The sequence below is a fragment of the Elephantulus edwardii genome, unplaced genomic scaffold (genome assembly GCF_000299155.1).
Source record: "Elephantulus edwardii isolate Elephantulus edwardi_28Jun2011 unplaced genomic scaffold, EleEdw1.0 scaffold00048, whole genome shotgun sequence".
In the NCBI taxonomy this organism is placed as follows: domain Eukaryota; kingdom Metazoa; phylum Chordata; class Mammalia; order Macroscelidea; family Macroscelididae; genus Elephantulus; species Elephantulus edwardii.
The window spans coordinates 2,072,243-2,090,039 of NW_006399798.1; the positions used below are offsets into that span (position 1 = coordinate 2,072,243).

At 56.6% G+C, this 17,797-nt stretch overlaps 1 protein-coding gene across 1 annotated transcript; it reads left to right on the top strand.

Moving 5' to 3' along the window:
* The first annotated feature begins 4 nt into the window (after positions 1-4).
* NPTX1 (neuronal pentraxin I) lies at positions 5-4,988 on the top strand. Its single transcript, XM_006886163.1, has 5 exons — positions 5-450; positions 708-915; positions 2,594-2,838; positions 3,723-3,902; positions 4,626-4,988. The coding sequence occupies exons 1-5, from the start codon at positions 7-9 to the stop codon at positions 4,845-4,847; spliced, it is 1,299 nt and encodes a 432-aa protein (XP_006886225.1). The 5' UTR covers positions 5-6; the 3' UTR covers positions 4,848-4,988.
* The last annotated feature ends 12,809 nt before the right edge of the window (positions 4,989-17,797 follow it).

Here is a 17,797-nt window from a genome sequence, read left to right on the forward strand (position 1 = left end):
CTCACCATGCCGGCCGCCGGCCCCGCGCGCACCTGGGCGCTGCTCGCCCTCTGCCTCCTGGGCTGCGGGGCCCAGGACTTCGGGCCGACGCGCTTCATCTGCACCTCGGTGCCCGTGGACGCCGACATGTGCGCCGCGTCCGTGGCGGCCGGCGGCGCGGAGGAGCTCCGGAGCAACGTGCTGCAGCTCCGGGAGACAGTGCTGCAGCAGAAGGAGACCATCCTGAGCCAGAAGGAAACCATCCGCGAGCTGACCACGAAGCTGGGCCGCTGCGAGAGCCAGAGCACGCTGGACACCGGCGCCGGCGAGGCCCGGCCAGGCGGCGGCCGCAAGCAGGCCGGCTCCGGCAAGAACACCATGGGCGACCTGTCCCGGACGCCGGCCGCCGAGACGCTCAGCCAACTCGGGCAAACTTTGCAGTCGCTCAAAACCCGCCTGGAGAACCTCGAGGTCCGCACGCGCCCGCCACGGTTCCCTTCAGGCGTCCTCGGTCCTCAGCCCTCCCCACCCCCATCCCGATCCGGCTGGGCACCCCCCCCACCCCCGCCCCGGCCGCGCGCCATGCCCGGTCGGGCTGCCCCGAGCCCGTGGGGCCCCCCGCGGCGGCTGTGCGCGCCCGAGCACCCCGCCAGGCCGCCCCCGCAGTCGCCCGAGGGGACCGGTCCCGGCTGGGCGCGTAACGGTGCGCTCTCCGCCCTTGCCCGCAGCAGTACAGCCGGCTCAATTCCTCCAGCCAGACCAACAGCTTGAAGGATCTGCTGCAGAGCAAGATCGACGACCTGGAGCGGCAGGTGCTGTCTCGAGTGAACAGCCTGGAGGAGGGCAAGGGGGGCCCCAAGAACGACACGGAGGAGAGGGTCAAGATCGAGAGCGCCCTTACCTCGCTGCACCAGCGCATCAGCGAGCTGGAGAAAGGTAAGGGCCCGCGGGGCTCGCTGCTGCGCTCGGGGTGCTCGCGGGACCCGCCGGCGCCTGGCTGCGCGCACAGCCCCCTCCCCTGCTCGCTCCCTCCGGCAGCGGCTGTGCTCCCTGCGCGGGGGCTCTCGCCGGTTGCCTCTCCTCGCGCTCACGCACTGGCTCGATTTTTCAAGTCTGATTTGTTTAATCCTTGGTAACTTTGCACGGTAACTGGTGCCCGCCCGAAGCCCTCCCTGACTCAGCTCTAGCCGCCATCCCCTCATGGAGAGCCCAACATAGGCCAGTCCTCTGCATTCCCTCGATGGTTTCCCCTGGGATCTCCGTGCCCCCCAACTATGGCACCAGGGGTTTCTCTATGAGAGACCCAAGCCTGCGCATTTTGCGCGTCCCCGCAGCTCCCGGGTCGCGAACTCTGCGCGGGTCCGGTGCGCGGGCGGCTCAGGCGGCCGCGTCTTCCAGTCACACAAATCAGAAGGGTTGTAAAGGGGGAGGGGGTGCCTGGAGCGGAGAAGGGACACGTGACCCTGCCCGGCCCGCAAACTGTACCCGCTGGATTTCCACAGTGCCATCTGAAGGCGCGTTATGTAACTGAACAACAGAGCAGGGAAGAAGGGCCGAGGGAGGGAGGGAGATGCCGGGAAATGAAAACCCAGGGGCTAGGGCTGGGCAGGGGCTTGCGAGCTCCTGCGGAGGGGGCTCACGGAGAAGCCAGCAGGGGTGAGGCCGGCCCTGTCTCTGGTCTGCACCCCCTTCTCAGCGGTTTCCGGGGGCGATGCCAGGACGGGGGATGCAGTGTGCGCTGACCCAGCGGGACTCCTCCTAGAAATAATTTCTTGGCCGGGCAGCACGCGCTGTGTTCCCTGGCAGGGCGGCATGCGCACCCCAGGCTGGCGAAAGCTGTGCCTCGAGGCTGGGCGCCGCTCCCTAGTGCCTGCGTGCTCTCGCTGCACTGTTTTCCTGGAATTAGTCATTCGGTGCCCAGGACCACAGCCTGTGTGCTTGGGCTTGGGGGTACTGCGTGGGAAACACGTGCTAGCAGCTGCCCTCTCCGGAGGAGGGGGCTGTGAGGCCCAGGGTCTGGTCATCCGGGAGCTTTCAGGAAGCTAGCTTGTGGGACATGGAGCCTGAGATGTCCTTAACACACCAGACACAGCCCTAGTGTTCAGGGCCAGCCTCAGAGTCAAGTGAAAGGCCAGCTTGTCCTGCTGGACGCCGGGAACAACAGCCACTCACACCCACAGTCCAGCAGAGCCGCTGGGGGGCAGGAATCCCAGACAAGGGCCCAGGACAGAGGGTTCTGAGCACATGGTGTGGTAGAATCAGGTCGGGCCCGAAGGGGCTGCTCCGAGAGGAGCTGGCCTCCTTCTCCGTGACCACACCTTTATGTACTGAGGGCACCTCTGTTCCTCCCGATGAAGCCCATCTGCTCCCCTTCTCCCCCTCTCCTCCCCTGCCTGAGTGCAGATAGCCCCCAGCACTTAAATCTTAGCCTCCTAGGGGCTGGGCCTATGTCCTAGGGCCAAGGGTTTGACCTCCCGCAGCTGCCCTCTGTTCACCTCTCCGATGGAGGCCGGCCAGAGGCAGCCACGTTTGCATCGTCTGCACCACCAGCAAGCCTTAGATGCTGCTAAGGACCAGGGTCTGGTGTCAGGGCTGTGTCCTTCCCCCACTCCAGGTCAAAAGGACAACCGGCCTGGAGACAAGTTCCAGCTCACATTCCCGCTGCGGACAAATTACATGTACGCCAAGGTGAAGAAGAGCCTTCCCGAGATGTACGCCTTCACCGTGTGCATGTGGCTCAAGTCCAGTGCGGCGCCCGGCGTGGGCACCCCCTTCTCCTACGCAGTGCCTGGCCAGGCCAACGAGCTGGTGCTCATTGAGTGGGGCAACAACCCCATGGAGATCCTCATCAATGACAAGGTAGAGCCCTGTGGCCCCAGACCCCAGCTTGGGCCAGGAGCCGGGGAGGCCAAGAGGTGCATGGTGGGCTACTAGAACCTTCTCAGGAGGCTCCCTGTGGAGTGAGGCTGCAGTGGGGGAGGGTGGAGAAGACCCATCCCCCAGAAGCCTCTCTAACTCCTCCTCCACCAGAAGCCCTGGAGCTGGGAACCAAAGAGGCCACAGGGGGTGAAGGCTCTTAGAGAGTGTCCTTGTCCCAAGCCAGTCAGCTGGCCAGTTCCATGTGACCCTTGGGACAGCCAGACAGGGAAGCCCCCTCTCCCCAGCTCCTCTTCACCCTTGAGCTGGAGGTTAGATGCCAGCTCACCGATTGCCACCTCTGCTTGGCTGCTGGCCACGTCCCTTCCCAGGGTTCCCTCAGTCTTGAGGGCTCTGGCTGCCCCCCTCTGCCTAGGCTCTCAGCCCTGCAGTCCCCGGGGGCAGTGAGAGCCCAGGTCAGAAGCTGGCATCTCCCTCTCCCTCTGACGTTCCTCAGCTTCTCTGCAGAGGCTGTGCTGGTGGTTGACGCAGACAGTCTCTAGTAGCGGGGTGCTGGTAGAGAGAGGAGGGCCCCCGAGGAGACCCCAAGATGGCGGTGTAGGCTGTCCCTTTCCTTCAGAGAGGACCAATTGGCCGAGGAGCAAAGAGGGAGGTGGGTGGGCAGGAGGGTGCTGGCAAAGCTCTTCATTTCCTCTCGGAGCTCCAGCCCCGGCTGCAGCCTGACTGTGCAGTCCGGAGGGGCCCCGGCTTCTCGAGCTCAGTGCGGCTCTGCTGGTGGTTTTAAAAGCTCAGTACGAATGACAGAGTGACAAGCAGAGGGACTCACTCATCTGCACCCCCTCCCCTGCTGTGTGTGCCCTTCCCAGGTGGCCAAGCTGCCCTTCGTGATCAATGACGGCAAGTGGCACCACATCTGTGTCACTTGGACCACCCGGGATGGGGTCTGGGAAGCCTACCAGGATGGCACCCAGGGCGGCAGCGGCGAGAACCTGGCGCCCTATCACCCCATCAAGCCGCAGGGCGTGTTGGTGCTGGGCCAGGAGCAGGTACTGGCAGGGGCTGCGGAGCAGGGAGGAGAGATCCGGGGGCCCGGAGGGAAGGGAGCGAGCTGAGGTGGCCAGGGCTGCCCTCTGAGGTGGACGGAGAGCCTTAGTCCCTACAGTAGCTGGGGCAGCCCCACATGCTGGACGGGCTCCCTGGGAGGGCAGTGGAGCCAGCATGGGGTCAGCGCTCCCGGTTTGTACACAGGCTCTGGCTCCAGCACCAAAAGGCCCGTCCTGCTGCCAGATGGAAAATTTCTCTCCTGTGGAGTGGTTTGCCTCCCGTAGGGCACCCCAGAGAGACATGCAGGGGCTGGCAGTCCTAGGCCAGCCCCGCGGGCAGCTGGATCCGGGCAGAAGGTGACTTCTGAGCCCTGTGATGGAAACAGGGAGAGGACAGGGCACAGTCAGGCCCCGGACACTGCTCTCAGGGTGTCTCCTGGCTCCTGGAGTGTCTTGGCCCCAGCTGACTCCACCTTCGGTAGCTGGGAAATGGAAGCAGGCGAGGCCCTGGGGAAAGGTCCATCTCCAGAGCAGAGGGGCTGGTACCTGTCCTTGAACCAGAGATGAGGGTCAACAGGGGACACAAAGGACCTGAAAGCCCTTTATCAAAGACACTGGGAACACTCAGTTCCCAGGCAGACAGTTCAGTACAGATAGTACAGATGCCCTAAGAAAGGGATGCCCTGTCACTCCATCCATGCCCTTGTCCTCTGCTTTTCTCCAAAGGACACCCTCGGTGGTGGGTTCGATGCCACCCAAGCATTTGTGGGCGAGCTGGCCCATTTCAACATTTGGGACCGTAAGCTGACCCCAGGGGAGGTGTACAACCTGGCCACCTGCAGTGCCAAGGCCCTTTCGGGCAACGTCATCGCATGGTCCGAGTCACACATTGACATCTTCGGGGGAGCTACCAAGTGGACATTCGAGGCCTGTCGTCAGATCAACTGAGGGCCCTGGGCCAGGGCTGAGCCCCCGGCCTTGGTCCCCAGCCCCATGCCCACCTCCCCTGCTTGTGCACCGAGACTCGTCATCTCCTGTCCCCCCAGGAATGAACCAAGGCTGTCACCCCTGCACACACACACGCACACACACACACCCCCAGTCCTGGCTGCTGACTGACCCCAAGGAAAGCGCACCTCTTCACGGACTTCCCAGACTGGTCACGGGCGTCCCCTGTTCCTGGGTGAAGCAGGCATCCTGGCATTAGCCATAGGTGAGAGGGTGCGTGTGTGTGTGTGTGTGGGGGGGTGAGCAAGTGGAGGAGCCCGTGTGTGTGTGTGTGTGTGTGTGTGTGTGTGTGGTGAGCGAGGGGAGGAGCCCTCGTCTTTCAGTCAGGCCTGGGAACCGGCAGAGGTCGGGCTGTGTGTCTGCCGTCTCTGCGCGGCTGGGCCCGCGGTGGTGCAGTTTGCTTAGGCGCATGCATTTGTCTCCGTCGGCAGGCGTTCTGAGGACATGGTCTCTGTACTGATAGGATAAACGTCTCCTAGTGGCCTGTTAAGGGTGGCAACCTCCACGGAGAGCTTTCACTGTGCCCACTGCACCCCTGTCCTTGGCGTTCAAGGGCCACCCAGGGGCTGGGGAGCCACTGCCCACCCTGCCCTGCCCACTGTGTCCCCACGGCATCCTGCTCCCTGGCCTCCCTCCTCCTCGAGCCCCACCAGGCAGGATCATCTCTCCTATTTAATCACTGGGTTGGCTGCCTTGGCCCAGGTGCCCCTGCAGTGTCTCCACCGCAGCCCCAGGCAGCCCTGGCACCAGACGCCCTTCCCCTTGACCGCTGGCTGTGGGCTTTCTCCAGAGGGGACCTTTCAGACAAGAAGCCCTACACTCTGATTCAGACCCAGCCATGCTGTCATCGGATGTAAACCCAGCCAGCCGTGGGGAATTCTTCCCCATGGTAATTCTGACAGCCATATTCCTCCGGCTCACTGGCCCAGGTTAACCACTGGGGCTCCAGCACTCTCCCAGAGCCTCCCTATCACTCCCCCGTCTCCCAGAGCCCCCATCCCTCACTCTCACTGGCTGGCGACACAGGGCCCTGGCCAGTGTCCAGAGCCTCTACCACCTCCTTCCTGAAAAGCAGCCATGGATGCTTCCTTCTGGTCCTCAGGTGGGGACGGGGGGATGCGTGTGTGCTGAGGGGGGCAGCGTGCGCCCTGGCTCCCCTTCACCGCCTGGGGGGCCCCGTGTCCTGTGGGCACCCCAGACTCTGCCACCAGCCGTCTAGCTGACGGCTGGCAAGTCTTTCTAGAAATGCTGCAGCTGCAGACATTTCTCCAGAGAAGCAGGTGTTCCCTGTCTTCTGTTCCCCTTGCGGGGGCACCTGTCTCCCGAATCACAGGTCCGTTTTGCCTCGGAAACCAGTGCGTCTGTGTGTGTCTGTGTCCCTGTGGTGTGTGCACGGTCCCCAGTCTCTGTTCCGCAGCCCAGCGCCCCCCTCCCGGGCCGGAGTGGGCACAGCAAGTGTCGTTCAGTGGCTTCTTCAATCACGTGCTTGGCCGGGCCCTCCTCAGTCGGCAGGGGTCTTCCTGTTTGCATGTTCCTTGGGGTAGCGTGTCCCTTGCTCCTCTGGTCCGACGTGTGTCCCCTGCCCGCATGGACTTCCACAGATCTGTGTTGTGTGTGCCGAGTGCCATCCGTGTCATGTGACCATCCGTGTAACTGTCCACCATGGGTAACCAAGCCCAGGGTAATGGAGGAGGTCAGGAGGTGGACCAAGTCCCCTCTCCCCTCCCTGCGTCCCAAACACACCCAGTATTCTGAACATGTAGGTTGAGAACAAGCCTGAACACTGCCCGCAGTTGGGAGAGAGCGAGAGCTAGGAGTCGCCCCTAGACCAGAAGGGTCCCCCCTCACTTCAGCCATCTCGGAGCTGTTGTGGAGGCGCAGCTGTAGGTGCTTGCCCTCCAGCACCTCCTCCCGGCCCCCCGCCCTGTCTACAGGCCCGTCCGCCTTCAGGGTGTGAAGGGAGCTGTCCGTTCAGGACCAGAAGCCATCCTCTGCTCTAGTAGTGAAGGGCAGAGCCAACCCCAGTGCTCACTCCTCTGTCCTTCAGCCTCCCCTGGCCCCTCCCGCGATGCACCCTCGGTGCCTGGGACAGAAGCTGACATTTAGCCCCCTCCCCACTCCTAACTGGAGTCTGTGCCAAGCTCCTCAGCCCGTCACTGTGTTAGCGCTTGGCACTTGGCTGGCCCTGAGAAAGGCAGATGACACAGCCACAAATCTAATCCACGTAGGCCCCTCTCCTCCTTAATCCGGTTGATGCTCCCTCTTGCACTGAATCATCCACGCCTCTCTCAGGTAATGCCGTTTTATAAAATAAGAAGCTCAAAAGCACTGTGGAGACAGTGTTCGTTTGCCTCGCTGGTGTCAGACAGCTCCTGGGGCCAGAGCTCTCTGCGCCCTGGGACTTAGACCCCACTGGAATCTTAAGCCTTCTTGCTTTTGATAACACAGTATTATTTCTCTTACTGTAGAAGAAAAAGTTTATTACCAAACAAGAGTATTTTTATGAAAGAAAAGGACAAATCTATAAATTAACTCAACCTATATTTCCCTTGAGAACACTTTCAGACCCCGCCAAAACGTAGGACTGGAAGGATGTATTTTGGAAGGAAGAGACATTTTGTACACTTTCTTTCCCTTTTGTAGACTCCCACTTTATTTCTAAGACTGCGACAATTACTTTGTCACCAGCCCTGGGACCTGAGACTAAGGGGTGTCTGTGGACAGTGAGGGGAAAGGGGGAGGCTGGCAGGAGGGTGGCCATCATTCCAGTACACTCCAAAGAGGGGCCACATGTCTGTAGTGACATGCCCGGGCCAGGCTGTGACTGCAGCAATGGCCAGTGGACACTGAGTCCTGGCGCTGACCTAGGCTGAGTGAAGTGAGTCGAGTGTTTCGAGCGTTCCTTCCAACCCTGATGGAAGTTAGGGCTGCACATTGTTAAAAAGTGACTCGGATCCTTTGCCATCTGTGACAAACCAGAAACCCCAAACCCCACATACGTGGCTTCAAACACAGCGTGTGAATTTATCCAACGGTGACAGGCAATGTGTTCCTTGCGTGCTGGGTTTACGTGCTGCTTGTTGAAGGGGAAAGGAAAAAACAAAAGTCCAACACTTAGAGCCCCAACTTTGTCTTATTTGCCAAAAAAAAGCACCCCCCCCCCGGTCGGTGACGCTGCTCCTTGTACATACTGAACAGTGTGAAGAGTGTTGACGTAGCTTGCTGCTTCTTTGCTGACCAAAGCTGGGCGTTTTTCATAAGATCTGCAGCCATTTGGGTCTCAACTGGGTCCAAGTCAAGGGACCTGCCACCCCCATCGGCGACTCTGGAAATGCACTATTTCTACTGATATTCTTGCTTTCTCTCTTTTCCTTTTTCATTTTCTTGCTGAAACAACATGAATTGTTGAGTTTATTTTTACACAGTAAAGAGTGAAGAACGACGGGGGTCTCAGAGCTTGTGTCCTTTCTACACCTGGCTCGCCTTCCCTATTTGTGGGGTCTGTGTGGCCTTCACCTGCGGCGGGTACACACCCTGCATTAGGATTGCACTGGGCCCCATGGCGTGGGGAACCCTGGCAGGCTAGTGTGCCCATTTCACAGATGCAGCCGGCTTCCTTGAGGCAGGAAAAGGTGAGGTAGTGTCCCCAACGTACCCCAGTGTACTGGAGTACAGAGGCCAGCTGTTACCTCACCTGTAACTAGCTCCCCCCTTGGTGGACGCCCAGCCACAGCACAGCCAGCCACCCATTCCTGATGGCCTGTGTTTTCAGTTCTTGTTTCCAGCTCGTCCCCATAAAGAGGCCTTTCCCATCTGGCTCCTTCCTGTATCCAAGTACAAGGAGATCCCAGACCCACAAAGCCATCAGAATGATGGGGGGGATCCTAGGAGTTGGGAAAAGTTCACTTCCTTGACTTCACACAGACAGACTGTTCCCTGCTAAGGACAAGGTGATCAGGCTGAGTGCTCCGACAGGTGACTAGACACTTGCAGCCCGAGGTCGTGGATCACAGAGCCTAGACTGCACACTTGCATTGTGGGGTCTTCTGCTCACATGGGCATAAGTGCGAGCAGACATCTCACACAGACGCACTCGGGTGCTGGCTGGCAGAAGGGCCTGGGCACTCCAGCCTCACGTTGACACTGTCAGTGCTGATAGCGTGGACATTCCTGCTCTCGACCCTGCTTGGAGTCTGGGTTTGAGCAAGCCACCTGCTGCCTTAGGTGGTGGAGGGAGGTTTGGCCTCCTAAGAAGGAAGGAAGGGAGGAAAGGAAGTAGGGGAGGGAAGGAAGAGGTAGGGGAAGGAAGGGAAGGGGGAGGAAGGGAAGGGAGTGCCCTCCTGTTGCAGGAGGAGCTTCAGCGAGGAGAGAGGCCCGAGGCTGGGAGCCCCAGGATTTGCAGGCAGCAGGGTACCCCTCAAGGCTGAGGCTCTGGGCCAGATCCTATATTAAGACTGATTCCCACTCTCCAAGGGACACCACCCCTGACTCCAGCTCACAAGGCTTATTCTTATCACCAATCACATTTCTAATTTCTGTGTCATAATGCGTTCAAAAACGTGGGCACTGAACTGTTATTAGAAATAGATTACTTTCCACACTTCTCACTCCCATCAGGGCAAATTGGTATATGGCTCTGGGGTTCTGTCGAGCTGCCAACAGCAGCAATTCAGGATTTGCAGGGGAGTCTGGGCTGGGGACATAGGCTAGGGTTTCAAAGCTGAGGCTGGTTTGGAAGGCAGTTCCTCCAATAGCCCATCTGACCCATGATGCTGTTGTTGGTTTGGATGCTCCTGGTGATGGGGAACTCACACCGATGACGAAGGCTGACAGATTGTACAGGACGCTCGGTTCCTTGTGCTGACTTGAGTCCTCCACCTGCCTTGGGTGGGCCTCTGTGTCACCAGGACAGGTCCCCAGGCAGCTGCACCAGTTTGCGCTGTGTGTGTGACTGCTTGAACAATGTGTGGGTGAGTCCAGCTCTGGCCTCTGGGGAGAGGAGCCAGCTCCACAATCTTCAGAAGGGCCATCCAGTCTGATGCCCCACAGGGGGCTGGGCAGCTTGTTCCTAGCCAGCATCAGAGCTTATCCCCAACCGGGTAGGACCTGATCACCTCGCAGGACTGAGAATGAGTGACCGTGTGTGAGCAGCAGGCATCCCCCCCCCCTTTCTGCAATACCTCGGCCCTTCCTAGGAAGTTCTCTCAGATGGGCTGGCAGCACTGAGGAAATAGAGGCTGCCCCTTCCCACCTCTTCAGTGAGTTCTGGGGCCTGAGGACCCTGGAGCAGGAAGACAGGATTCAGTCTGGGGAGGGTCCTCTCAAAGCTGAGCCTGGGGCGGCCTGGCTGTGGGTGTGAGAGTGTCTGGTTGACGTGGAGACCGATTCTCAGCTCTGAGGGCCACTTCCCAAAGCCCTTCCCACCAGTGCACTCACTGCAGCCAGGACCCCAAGGATTAAGCCCCCATCTTCCCTGGCCTGGCACCAGTCATCCTGATCCAAAGGTGCTACTACCCGAAGGGTGGTAGAGAAGAGCAGGCCACCAGGGGTCTGTGATGTGCTCAGAGGTGCCCACTGCAAATCCAAGGGCTCTCTGGAATCCTACACTTCACCTTAAACATCACTGTAAACTGTCGGTCCACATGGACCCCTCCCCACAGGACAAGAGTCTCCGATGCCCTTTCCAGCCTGGAACTGAGCTTCCCCCTGGGGCCAAATGACAGGCAGGCCTGTGCAGCCAGCCACAGGAGATCACAAGGGCAGCATTCACCCGGGAGGAAGCACACACGGCAAGGAAGGATGGTAGGAGGATGGATGGCAACAAGGACCACAGGGAGGGAGCTGGGAGAGTGCTGCTACAACATGGGGATTATGGGTAATGCTGCCAAACAGAATGTGTGTATGAACATGGCCAGGTTCCCTGGTGTGTAGAGGCTGCTAGAACCCTCAGACCATGGCTCTTAGTGTCTCCTTACACTGGAACATACCCCCCACTCCCGGCCCGTAACTCTGCTTTCAGAGAAACAATAGATGAGTAAGGCGAGTATTAATAATAACAATAATAATAATAATAATAATAATAATGATGATGATGTAAGGTGAATCAAACACATCAGGTCAAAGCGCAGCAGTTGCCCAGAAGAAAGCCCCAAAGACAGGAGGGGGACGCCGGGAAATAGCATTGCCTCGTTTGTGGGGGCAGTAATCAGTGTCACAGGACAAAGGGCACAGACTGTTGGGTGGGAAACCAGCTGTCCTGTCAGTTTTCACTTAAACCACCATCAATCCGATCAAACCCACCGGTGGAGTTTGTTCCGACAAGCAGCAACCCTCTCTCTATCTGGTCTCCAAGCTGTATCTTTTCACAAGAAGAGACTGCCCAGGTTTCTCCTGAGAAGCGGTAGGTGGACTTGAACCACTGACCTTTCGCTAAGAAGTGCAATGTGTTACTCTACCAAGAGTCCGAATCACAGTAGGAAATGGAAAGTCGAGCTCTCTGATGTTGTGGGAAGCATGAGTGGGGGTACAGTGCTGACTCGACCCCGGGGGCCCATGTGCACACTGCCCACGTGGGAAGAGTGCTGGGCAGCTCTGCCTGCAGCGGAGGGCTGGCGGGCTAGTCCCAGGAACCGCCTCCCCTCCTCCGCTGGCCCCAGCGGCCATTTGGCTGTAAGGCCATGGGTACGCTCGGGACCAGGAAGCAGACTGGCCCAGAGGGTAAAGGTGGGGCCTGTGGGTGGTGAGGAGGGCTGCGGCACAAGGGACTTTGGAAGACCTTGTGGTTGTCACCTGATCTCAGGACTCCGCTCCTTCTCAAGGACCAGAAGCCCTTTCCAGCTTGGGATTTAGGGGGCTCAGTCCAGCCCAAAGGGTGGAGTCACAGTCAGTGTGCAGCAGAGAGTAAGCAGCAGGCTAATCTCCCTCCTGACCCAGCCCAGGCCCCTGGACAGCAGGTGCCCTTGGAGTTCTCCCTCGCCCCTCGCCTGGACTCCCTCCACACGCTCTGGGCCCACAGAGCTCCAGCTCCTTGCTCACAGAGGCCCCATCGCACCCCTGCACACTAGGCTGAGAACCGGGGCCAGCTGATGGACAGCGAGCGAGGCGCAGGTAGACCTGCTCGCCCTGAGGCCGCGCGCTGTGCCCATGTTTGCTGACCGTGCCTCCCTCAGTTCCCTGGCCGCCCTGGGACAAGGGTGACTGGTGAGCAGGTGGCCAGGCTGAGCCATTCGCCAAGCTCGTAACGGTAGAGCTGCTGCCTGCCTGATACCAGAAACTCCAAGTCCAGCACTGGCCACACTTGGCTCAGACTGCAGCACAGAATCTTGAGACAACAGTCCCTCGCTCCCGCCTGTGGCCTGACCCCACACCTGCCTTTGGCTTGTCCTTGGCCACTTGTCACCCCAGACTCCCTGACCTCTGCAAGCCCATGCCCAGCACACGGAAGTCCTCAGGGGCTCCACTTCGTAAGACGCCCCATCCCAGAGCAGAACAGCGGTGGGACCAGCGCATCCAACACCAACTTCCCCTGAGCACTGGCCAACATGGCGGGAGCTTGCTTCTGTCTCCCTTCCTCCTTCCTTCTTCCTTCCTTCCCTCCCTCCCTCCTTCCCTCCTTTCTTCATGCAATCTAGTACTATATTGGTTGTATTCACTCTGTCTTCTAATGCTTTTTTTAAAAACAATTTAAAGTTTATTTTAAAATGTTTACAATTTTTGTGTGTGTGTACTGTCAAATCAGATCCGACTGGTACAGGAGATTGTCTCTCCTCCAGCAAAGCATCTGGTGGATTTGAACTGCGTACCTCTGGGATTGCAGTGCAGCTTCTTGCCACTCAGCCACTGTAGCTCACCTAAATTTATTTATTTTAATGAAAGTCTACAGAGACTTTATATTTCCATTCATTCATTGTTGCACACTTTCCTCCCTGTCCTCCCCTCTCCCCCAGTTCACTTTTCTCTTTGAAAAGTTAGAAAATAAAGTCATTGTTATACAGTTGCCCGCCTCCCCCCCGCCCCCAGTCCATCCAGTCCACTCCACTATGCATTCAGGATTCTTGTCATGACAATAATATCTAATCATATATGCCTCCTAAGTCTCTCCGTTTCTTTCTTTACTGTGGTTTGAATGTTTACAGAGCAACTTAGCTTTCTGTGGTACCATTCCCGTCCTTTCTATTTTATGACATTATTTGCAGTTCCTCACACACAGCCTCATTCTTCCAGCCCCTCCCTCCCATTCTCCTTTCTGCTTATCTTTCTATTGTTTTCTGCCTTCTGAGCTTTGTTGTTGTGTGTTGCTGAGTCAGAAGCGACTCATAGCTGACCTTCCTCCAGCTGCTTCTCAGAGGCTGTAAACTGTGTGGAACTATCAATCTCATGGAGCGGGTGGTGGATTTGAACTGTCTGCCTTTGGGTTGGCAGTGCCGGACTTCTGAATAGGTTGATTGTTCTAAAGTTCCAACGGTAAAACCTGAAATGACTTCCTTTCTTGGGTTCTACAAGAAGGACACTTGCATTTGCTGAGTTCATCCTGTCACCCTGAGAAGGAGTGATGGTCTGTCTGGGCCTCGAGTCTCCGTGAAGAATGACAGGGTAGGACGGGATTGTCTCTGCAGCCCGTTCTGCTGTTTCCTCAGGACTGTTTGGGAGTCACCTGACCTTGCGATAGTCCCCCACCCCAGGACCCATTTATGAAGCCTGGTCCTGACATACACCCCTGCCTCGCCAAAGGTCCAGGATGCACGCTGCCTCACGGATGATCCCAGGACAGATTTTCCTCAAGGGTCTCTGTAGTCCTTCTTTAACCCTCAGGCCAGAATTTGACCTTCTTACCCACATGGGAGTTTATATTTCTGAATGTAAGTGGTGGACCCCAGAAGTACCTCAAATATGGAATCCTGGGGTGTGCATAGCACCCAGGTCACATCAGAAGCCTGGCTCCTCTGCACATGCTGGGACCCCCCCAGGAGAGACAGCATGTTCTTTTTAGCTTTTCCCTTTGGGAATGTGAAAGGGAAATGTCAGAGAAGGGAACCAAAAAATGAAAAGCTGTGACTGAACCCTTAGAAACTCATCTACCCATTTGTTCATCCACTTACCTACCCATTTAACTTTCCATCCACCATCCATCCATCATCGATTATCCACCATCCATCCATCCTCCATCCTCCATCCATCCATTCTCCAGCCATCCATCCTTCATCTGTCTATCCATCCTCCATCCATCCTCCATTCATCCACCATCCATTCATCCCCCATCCATCCGTCCATCCATCCATCCATCCATCCATCATCCATCCATCCTCCATCTGTCTATCCAACATCCATCCATTCACCATCCATCCATCCATCCACTGACCCATCAACCCATCTACCCACACAGCCATCCATCCATCCATCATCTATCCATCCATCCACTCATATACCTATCTACCTATTCAGCCACCCACCCATCCATCCATCCACTCATCTACCTATCTTCTCAACTATCCATCCATCCACTGACCCATCCATCCATCCATCCTTCCCATGCATTCATCAACCCACTCATCTATTCATTCATCCACTCACTCATCTATCCATTTATCCATCCATTCAACCATTCATCTATCCATCCACTCATCTACCTATCTACCCACTTACTCATCTATCCACTGACTCATTCGTCCATCTACCCACTCATTCATTCACCTATCATCCATCCATCCATCCATCCATGAACTTATTCACCCATCTACTCATCCATCCACCCACTCACTCCCCCTTTTATCCACCCCCACCCAACCATCTATTTACTCATGTGTCCATCTACACACTCACACATCCATCCATCCACTCACCCACCCACCTATCCATCCATTGTCTTTGGTATATCCCTTGAGCATCTATCACAGCAAGCACCTGGGCCAAGTACCCTATAGCTGGTCTGGTGCCAGGAGAACTGCTTTTGGGGGCCCAGCTCCAGCACCTGAACCAGCTCCAGTGTGTAGAAATGTGAAGACAAATGGTGGGGGGGGACACGGGGGAGGCAGTGTGAGTTTGCTTGTGTGCCGGTAAGACACTGCCAAGGAAGCCGTCTGTCCCCTGCCTGAGTTCTGTGCTTCTCAATTCAGGCCAAGGTGGGGGGCCATCTGCTAAAGTGGGCACAGAGAAAACATTGTCACTGTGCAGAAAATTGGCTGCCAAGGAAGGCTGCGTGCTCAGCACTGAGCTGGCCCAGAGAGGTGTAGCAGCCAGCCAGGGCTCTGCCTGAAGAGGGGCTACCTGGAGGTGCTGGGAAGTCTTCCTCTGTGCACCCCTTGCCTCCTCCTCCAGCCTCCCTGCCAGAACTCTAGCCCTGCAGACACTCAGAAATCACACACATCAACCGTCTAATACTTTGGGGTCCTTGCACAAGGGTTACTTGTGGAGGCTGTCACCTCCATACCTACTCTTCTGAAGCCTACTTGCCTCCTTACCAGAATCAGTCTGTCTCATGCACCCCACTGCTCCTTGGCAGTGGAACCCCCTTGCTGGGTCTGCTCCTCTCCACTTAGATGGCATTACTGAGTAAACTCTGTGCCCCTCCCACGCTGGGCTCTAACTCCTGCACTTGTGAATCAAGGGAAGTAGAGATTTTCTCTGAAAGGACAACTAAACTGGTGATGAGACTGCCTTGTTTTTCTGGGTCTTGCACGTTTTCCATCTTAGACAAGGTGCGTTCTTATCAACCCAGCCCCACAGTCTGGAAGCAATCAGGAAGAATTTTTCTCTCGCTGGAGCGAACAAAACAGAAAAGGCACAGCCCTGCCAACCACTTGCATTTGGACTTTTAACCTCCAACACTGTGAGACGCTGTGTTTCTGGCCATTACAGCCACCCTGTCTGTGGTGTGTCTGGCTAGGGCAGCCCCAGAAACCCACAGGACACACTACCAGTGTCCCCACCCCAAGGGCAGGGGCTGGGTTTTTTTCCTTTCCTCAAAGAAATTCCTTCTGGCTGGAACATTCTTGGCTCTGAGTCTTTGCTCTTCAGAATTTTGGTTCTCTAAGAATCACAGAATGCTAGCGCAGATGTAGAAGGAAGAAAAAACAAGAACATTCTTTGAAACAAGAACCAGTGTTGCTCTCCTCCACCAGAGGACTGGTGCAGTTCACGATCAAGCTTGATTTGGTTCTAGAAAGTGCCCTGTGGGTTTTGTGGGTATAAAGGGAGCCCTGTCCTCTACCTACCTTCTCCCGCTCTGGGGGTCTGAGCTGGAAAAGAAAGGTGAAGGAGGAGAAAAAAATGAAGGCACAAAACGTGCAGGTGAGAGTTGACAGAGGAGAGACTGGGGAGTAGGGAGAGGAGGGGGCGCAGAGAGAAACGAGGCTGAGCTGGAGGGGGCATCGTGCCCAGTCTGTCGTCATGTTCCATGTTGTCATCTGTGCTGTGCTGTTCTCTAAAGCACCAGTGAGCGTCTGCTACACAAATCATCCTGCTCTGCAGGGACAGCGGAGGTGGGAGGTGTCCAGGTGGAGCATCCCTCGCCAGGAAAGACGTGGGAGTCTTCACGGGGACACTGGCTTTGTTCCATAGCTGCATGGGACTGAATGGGAGGCTGTGTCCATGGCTGGATAGGGCTGTACAGGGTTGAAAAGTGTCCCGACAAAATCCATGTCCACTAGAACTTGTGTGACCGTTATCTGGAAATAGGACCTTTGTGTACAGGATTAGCTAAAACCAGGCATCTCACATCCTGGGCATGGCGTCAGGAAGGACAGTCCCTAGAAAAGGACATCACGCTTGGCAGAGGGTCAGTGAAAAAGAGGGGCCCTCAAGGCTATGGACTAACATTGCTACTATAGCGGTGGGCTCAGGACAGCAGACTGTTAGGATGGTGCAGTGATGGACAGGCTTCATGCTGTTGCATGCAGGGTCACTATGAGCTTTGGTGGACTAGTGGTAAGGAGCTGCACTGCAATTCCAAAGGCAACTGGTTCAAATCCACCAAATGCTCCATGGGAGGACGGGCAGTCATCCTCCCCGTGATTTACTGCCTCTGATAACCAGCTGGAGGGTCACTTATGGATTGCTTCCAACTCACTGGCCCACAACAGCAACAGATCAACACCCACTTGGTTACACCTAACAACACAGGCCATGTTTTAGTAGGGTGGGCTTTGATCCAGTGACGGAAGAGAGGATACAGATTGAGAAACTGAGTCACAGGAGCAGTCACCACGTGACTGGGTTACTGAGAAAGCCCAGGTCAGGAGGGAGTGTCCCAGAAGGGACCATGCCTGCCACTGCTGCCCTCTGCTCCAGCATGCACATCCAGCGCCTGCCCTTCGACTGCTGGGGCTGGCCTCCCACACAGACCTCTTTAGGGATCCAGGCTCACAGAGCACCTCCCTGCCCTATTAGGTGACCGTGTGTGTGATGGGAGAGGTGCCCTCCTCTGGCTATTTGGTGTCCAGTGGCTTTCCAGGGAAAGCAAAATGCCAGTACTGGCCCCTCACATTCTCCCATCTAACCCAGATGTGTGAATATCCTTCCCGGCCCCACACTAGCCACTTCCTCAAGCCTCATAGTCGCCCATCTTGCGCCCCTAACCCTGTAACCTGACTAGGAAAAACCAGGAAGGTGTAGGACTGCAGGAAGGAGGGATGTACAATGCTGTGCCATCCTGGGAATATATGATTAGGTATTCTTTTCATGACAAGAGTCCAGAAAAAGAAATGCTTAGTAAAGTGGACTGTGAACTGGGGAGGGGGGTTGTATAACAATGAAAGAATTTTTTTTCTTTTCAAAGAGAAAAGTGAACTGAGAGGGAGGGGTGGGCAGGGAGGAAAATGTGCAACAATGAATGAATGAATGGGGGAAAATTCAATGGGAAGAGTGTGTTGCAATATATATAATTATATATATTA

Bases quoted from the DNA above. Each gene is read 5' to 3' on its own strand.
- NPTX1 (XM_006886163.1), top strand. From the start codon at position 7: ATGCCGGCCGCCGGCCCCGCGCGCACCTGGGCGCTGCTCGCCCTCTGC. The intron at 451-707 runs GTCCGCACGCGC...CCTTGCCCGCAG, and splicing joins CCCGCCTGGAGAACCTCGAG to CAGTACAGCCGGCTCAATTC. The intron at 3,903-4,625 runs GTACTGGCAGGG...TTTTCTCCAAAG, and splicing joins TGGTGCTGGGCCAGGAGCAG to GACACCCTCGGTGGTGGGTT.